Source organism: Stylophora pistillata, chromosome 3 (assembly GCF_964205215.1).
Source record: "Stylophora pistillata chromosome 3, jaStyPist1.2, whole genome shotgun sequence".
NCBI lineage: Eukaryota > Metazoa > Cnidaria > Anthozoa > Scleractinia > Pocilloporidae > Stylophora > Stylophora pistillata.
This window is the reverse complement of record NC_142521.1, coordinates 48,204,133-48,210,964: the sequence shown is the minus strand read 5'-3', so window position 1 is coordinate 48,210,964 and position 6,832 is coordinate 48,204,133. Positions and strand designations below refer to the sequence as shown.

The 6,832-nt window shown below is 39.5% G+C and overlaps 1 protein-coding gene across 1 annotated transcript in view; it reads left to right on the top strand.

The window, feature by feature from the left end:
- The window catches only part of LOC111336832 (carbohydrate sulfotransferase 11), a 6,771-nt gene extending 1,523 nt beyond the window's left edge, over positions 1 to 5,248 (top strand). Inside the window, exon 2 of the mRNA XM_022943014.2 lies at positions 3,056 to 5,248. Coding sequence (XP_022798749.2) covers positions 3,056 to 3,891 — 836 coding nt within the window. The 3' untranslated portion in view covers positions 3,892 to 5,248. The remainder of the gene's footprint in view (positions 1 to 3,055) is intronic.
- The last annotated feature ends 1,584 nt before the right edge of the window (positions 5,249 to 6,832 follow it).

The following is a 6,832-nucleotide window of genomic DNA, read 5'->3' as shown; positions in this document are numbered from 1 at the left end:
AGGGACCTTACGCAATCAGGACGGCAACGCCAAGGAAGACTTCGATTAAAAAATGAATTTCTACTCTTAGTTAGAATTTCAAAAATGGTTGCTGGAGCTTACTTTGTTATACAGCGCCACAGCTCAATTTCAGCATGACATATAAAAGTAGCGTTGAGTTCCAAATGGAAATTAGAATAATTTGCCGTCGCGGTTTCGATTCTCAGACGACGCAAATTTGGCGATTTCACGTTGTTGTTTTGCATAGGACGGCTAAGAAATGTACAAAGTTTCAAAACGTACGTGCTGAGCTATTGTTCTGCCAATTAGATCTCTCGTTTTTCCACGTCCTCGTTGCCGTCGCCGTCGTGGTTGCGTAAGGTCCCTATTAAGAAGTGCGCGTAGGAATATTGACCGCGAGCAGAGTTAAATTCGACGTTTGAATCAAAGGCCGTATTTAACTATTTTAATAAAGGCTGATAGTTTCGAAAGAAACTGTTTGGGGCTGCGTCGGTGGGAGTAACGAAATAATTTGGATATATCAACAAAGTTGAAATGGTAAATTGGCCACCGTAATGATTACAAAAGCTGACGTTTCGAGCGTTAGCCCCTCGTCGGAGCGACGAAGGGCTAACGCTCGAAACGTCAGCTTTTGTAATCATTACGGTGGCCAATTTACCATTTCAACTTTGTTGATATATCCAAATTATTTAACTATTTTAGTCGACTAAAAAAGGGGTTAAGTTCGGCACATGTGAAATTCCACATTCGAACTGGGCCTAATACACTTTGGAACGGGACAAAAATACAAAGCAACAAAATGGCCGCACTGAACGCGCGTATAATATGCTAAGCCATCGAATAAGGTGTTTTATTTCGCTTTAAAATGAGCAGAGAAAGTTGTTTTGCGTCATCTACCAAATATCAAATTGATTTTCTGCAAGTTCTTGACGACTATCGTGGTTACTCGGGATACGAAGCTGAACTTATGGTAATGAGGATATATTTTCTGTTTTGTACTTTTTCGGGGCCTATGAAAGGTGAGGTGATATTTGACAATCATCAAAGACCGTCGTGGTGACTTTTAAGGACTACCGGACTAGTTTTTTTTCCAAACAAAGTTGGAAGTGTCGTGAGAAAAGGCCTCCCTGACGGCACATTTCACTACATAATAAATACAGATTATTTCTTTCTCAGTTCGTGAGCGGGCGGTATTCTAAAAATCCTGCAATCTGATTGGTTCCGAGAGCGGGCAGTATTCTCCTCATCCGGCCCGCTCACAGCAGGCGGTATCCGTTTCGCTTGAGTAATTTTGCAGAACATCTCAAACTTTGTTGCAATTTTGATTATTTTTCACAAAATTAATACATCTCATTTTGCCGGCTGGGCAGAGTTTTTGAGCAAAGACTTTGGTCACGACCTTTTGGCGATAAACAATATTAATTCTTTCTTCTCTCTCGCTCTCAAATCACTTTGATTTTTCAGCAATAGTTGATTTCGAAATAAATTTTGTGGTACTACATTTGTTTTTAAAAAGATTGAAACGCGGCTTAAAAACAATAGTCTTTGCAGTCTGTGCAATTTGGACATGAGTCGCATGAGTTGGTAGTATCAGAAATCGAACGAGTAGTCTAACGAGTGAGCGCAGCGAACGAGTGAAATTTTTGACACAAACCGACGAGTGCGTTAAATACCCTACAGAAAAACTTTCCATAAAGTATTATATTTATTGTATAGATGCCAAGACTCAATTCTTGTTTAATAGCAATTTATTGTTAAACAGATTCAAGTCAAGATGTCATGAATCCATCATTTATGATGCAAACCATGTAAATTGTCTCGACGATAGAAATGACGAAACACTGCCGACAGCAAGTGAAAAATTACCAAATACTTCTCAATAATTGAAGGAAAGCATCTTAACCTTGAGGTTTCGGGCATATTCGCTGTCGTTTCGTCGAAAGGAGCGAACGAACTTCTTAAGATTCATTTTTAAAATCCTGGTTTTTTCGTTCGCAAAATTCTTTAGACAGTTTCAAATCTCGCCGCTTGGTTTTCTCATTGTTTTCTCTGTTGAGTTTTTGTTCTGCATGCTCTCTATTCCCCGCGATCCTCCACAGAAGTTCCTCAGTCGCCTCATGTAAGAGGCCCTGGGAGTGGATTTCAGTATTTTTTTCGGAACGGTTTGAAAAGCGAAACGCTGAAGGAGTGAAGATTATATGAGAATCGATGTATCGTTTTCCGCACAAGTGAAAAATTTCAATATGCGCCAAATTTTTCACCTAAGGTTTCTTAGAACAGCTTGCAAATGAAAATTTATTTCATGCCTTTACGCTTGAATCTCAGTTTGTATATAGTAAACGATCTGAAGCACTAACAGCTAATTTAGAAAATTTTCACAGATGTGAACCAGCGCCGATAAAGAGTCTGAAAGCTTCCTGCAAATAAAATGCTTAAAATTGTGATAACTATAGAAACATCGAATTCTTGAGTGTATCAACAAAACCCCTATAACATCTTCCTAAAAGCAAAGTGTACCCTGCTTTTTTCATAAAAATGCTTGAGAATTACATTGGCATTTCCATTTGACCATTTCCATTGCCATGTGCCATTTTCGTAGCCACTGTCTCATTTATTCCCTTGACCAATTATGTTATTGCTACCTCAAGCACTTGCCACTATTTTTGTCCCATTTTCTAAGGCTTTAAATCCAATTCTCCATCGTTGTCGTTTAGTTTAGTGATGACAGAAAGAAGACAGCTTCTACGTTATCAATGCCTGGATAAGCCACCAAATCCTTTATTTATCGAAGAAGCTGACTTCACTCCTCTTCATTATCGTCGCCACCCCTATTTTTACATTGATATCACCATTGCCGGCTGGTTTCCATTGGTTTTATCCTTCTTCTTCTCCATCACCAAAATTGACATTACTAGTATTACCATAGCCAGGCGGAACAATGGCCATTTCTATCTTCATAGTCATGTCCGTGGCCACTTCTTCAATCCGCATTACCTTGACCTATGATGTTTTTGCTACATCGTGCTCTAACCATTGTTTTGCCCAATTGCCTTAGGCTTCAACTCCAATTCTCCATCGATGTCGTTTAGCAGAGTTATGACGGAAAGAAGACAGCTTCTACGCGATCAATGCCTGAAGAAGCCACCAAATCCTTTATTTCTAAAAGAAGCTGACTTTTCCCGTTTCATCGTCATTGAAAAGTTGAAGCTCGTTTTTTGCTTCATCCCTAAAGTTTCATGTACAACTTGGAAGCGAACCCTGTATAGTGCTGAGAATGATGGCGAACAACTGAAAGGAGTCCCACACAACAAAAAGTTATTCTCTTGGCTCCAAGACTACAGCATTCTTGAGCGGCAAAAGATTTTGAGCACCTACTACAAAGCCATGTTTGTCAGAGAGCCTTTTGCGAGGCTGGCATCAGCATATCGAGACAAAATTAAAAAGCCATGGTTCAAAAGATTTCTCCACCCCGGAAAAACAAAGCTAGAAATAGAGGGGGAAAAAGATCTTCCATTTTCAGCATTTGTAAGAAGAGTTATTGAAACCAACGCCACGCAGCAAAAAGCTGGTATCGAGGATCAACATTGGCGATCATACGAACATATTTGCCCATGTGAAGTGGACTATGACTTCATTGGTCACTTCGAGAATGTAGATAAGGAGGCACCAACGCTCTTGAAGATTATTGGCGTCGATGGCTACGTAAAATTTCCTGATTATCGCCCGTCTAAGACTTCGCCATACATGCTGGAATACTACTCCCAGTTGACAATAGATGAAATCTTTCAACTGCAGGAACTCTTCGATTTGGATTTTAAACTGTTTGGGTATGACTTTCCGGGGCTTTTAGAGGATATTTTAAAGGAAAAAGGTCCGTCAGAAGAAAGTTGATCAAAGTTTTTACGATGGTTAGTTGTTTATCTTGTAATTCATTATTGTTGATATTTAGGAATGAGGTCCATTTAAGTGGGCGGAGGGTCTGAGTATCCTGTAGCCTTTTAGCTATGATTTGTAGCCTAATCTTGGTTTTCACGTGACTTCATCAAAGTAAATAATAAGGAATTATCAAAAGCAAAAAAAAACTTCAAACGAAAGTGGGGCTTCATAATAGAACTAAAATTGTTCATTGACAGAATGCATCTTTTTATCTTACGTTTTCCTGACATAGAACATACTAGCGTTGCAAAGGTCTGATAACACCTCATGACTAACGTAGATTTCTTTCAGAGGAAGAAAAGACTCGATTCCAAAAGAAGTTGAAAACCGGTTAAAGCAAATACCTTAAAAACAAAGGTGGGAAATGAGGAAAAGTTCAGAGCCGTAAATACATTAGGTAACGGGAAAAGTTCAACCAGACGACTCACTTGCTTTCATTTCAAAGATGTTAGAGTTTTCCCATTCCAAGCAGTAGAAAGCCCTTAAACCAAATGGCTCATCCAACCGGTGCTTTTTCCGGTTTCCATAGCATCGAGTGACCAGAAGTATTAGCGGACCTTGTTGTAGATTTATACAACCAACACTGGAAATCCCCAAGTCTGGATATAATACGTCTTTGCAATCTGCTCGAATCTTGAACAGAAGGGAGGATAAAGAAATAAATAACGAGTAACGAAATAAAATGTGCGTAATAATAATAATAATAATAACAATAACAATAATTATAATAACTTTATTATTTATATAGCGAAAAATACATGGGTATATGATCTAATGCGCTTTACATTACAATGCCTATAATATGCTTATAATATTACAATGAAATAGATAAAAATCACAGCTTATCTACATAGTTAATAAATGGATACTAGATAAAAAATATTATATATATATATATGTATATATATAAATATTATATATATATGTGTATATATATATATATATATGTACATGTAAAAATCTATGTTAAAATACCATAGGTCATAAGCTAAAAGAAAATTTAAAATAATCAGTTTTTAGCCGTGCCATAAAAGTTATAAGACTGCCCAAAGCTCTCAACTCGTCTGGAAGGGCGTTCCACACGGTCGGCGCGGCTGCAAAGAACGGCCTGTCTCCTGTTGTCTACTTGGTCTCATTGGGCAGATCGAGCAGTAAGTGTTTTGTATTTGATCGCAGGTTATAATTTGACTGTGCCTTAAGTCTGATTAATTGATGAATGTATGATGGAGCACTACCACGTAAAGCTTTGAATGTGTATACAACCAATTTAATTGGTAGCCAATGCAAGTATATCAAAACAGGAGAAATGTGATCAAGACGCGTGGTATTGGAAATGACCCTTGGGGCAGCGTTTTGAAACCGTTGCAATTTTCCAGTATTACTGGCTGGTAAGCCGTGCAGCAGACTGTTACAGTGGTCTAGGCGTCCAATTTCTAGTGCTAAGATCAATGTTTGTGCTCTCTTACGTGAAAGGTACTTTCTAACGCGTCTTATTTTGTATAATGAACAAAAATAGAGTGCATTTTTTCGTAATGTGGACTTTGGCATTCAGCTGAGAGTCAAACCAAACACCAAGATTTCGCGCCTTGTTTACAACAGCAAAACTAGTATCGCCAACGGTCAAAGTATTTAGGTTAATTTTGCTAAGTTGTTGACGGATTCCGATTAACAGGACCTCAATTTTGTTCTCAGCTCAGTTTGTCAGCTTGCATCCAAGCCCTTATGGCGCGAATACACTGTTCCAAGGCATGTACTGCCTCTGCTTCACTAAGAGAATTTTTCTGGGTGAAAGGAAAGATAAAGCTGAGTATCGTAAGCGAATGCGTGTGCGTTGGGCGACTACAGCTTAATTGATGACCTCGAACACAGGTTACTACTACCTATGCCTCGAACAGCTTGCTGACATAGGCACTGAAGAGTAGGGGGTCCGAGACACGAACCCTGAGGAACGCCAAAAGGCAGGGGATAACAGTCCGATCCCTCTCCATTTACCGACACGCGCTGGCAACGTCCAGATACGATGAGAACCATGCGAGAGCAGCGTCCGAGCTGTTAAATGAGGTCTCGAGTCGGCTAACAGTGTGGCATGGTAGACGGTATCAAACGCCGCACTCAGGTCAAGTAACACAAGAATTGACACGTGTTGCTTATTCATGTCGGACAAAATATAATTTACAACTCTCAGTAGCGCTGTTTCATGCTGTGCCCTTTCCTATCGGCAGACTGAAGGATAGGAAACAGTTTGTTGTCAGTCATGTGATTATACACTCGGTCGAGGACAGCCCTTGGTAATTTTTGAGACAAACTGAAGGTTGCTAATAGGTCATAGGTTTTTATGGGTCACTTTCTTAGCACCTTTTTTCAGGAGTGGGTTGACAATCACTTGTTTCCATTCAGTGGGAAAGTGCGCAGTAGTTAGCGAGGTATTGACTAACTTTACGATGACAGGAAGTAGAACATCAAACGAGTCACACCTCAAAGAATCAAGCACGTATGACTTTTTAGCCGATTTCTGAATAAGATGGTAGATATCTTGTTCACTCCGATTCCGGAAGGAGCACATTATTACATTCGTGTCCACCACAGGTTTGTCAGGAGCTACAAGATCGCGATCTGACTGACTGATAGGCGTAACATCAATTTCATTGCGAATGTTCACGACCTTTCGAACAAAATACCTTCCGATATCGTTCGCAACTATTATCTTGTCAAGGTGTTCGGCAAACAAGGGTTCATCCTTCATGCCTAGAAGCTTTTTCGCAGCCTTAAACAACTTCCTTTGATAAGTACCGTTTTCAACCATAAACTCAGAGTAGAAGTCTCGTCTAGCCTTATTCATCAGATAGGTCACATGATTTCTCTTGGACTTGAAATCAAGCAGATCATCGGCAGCCTT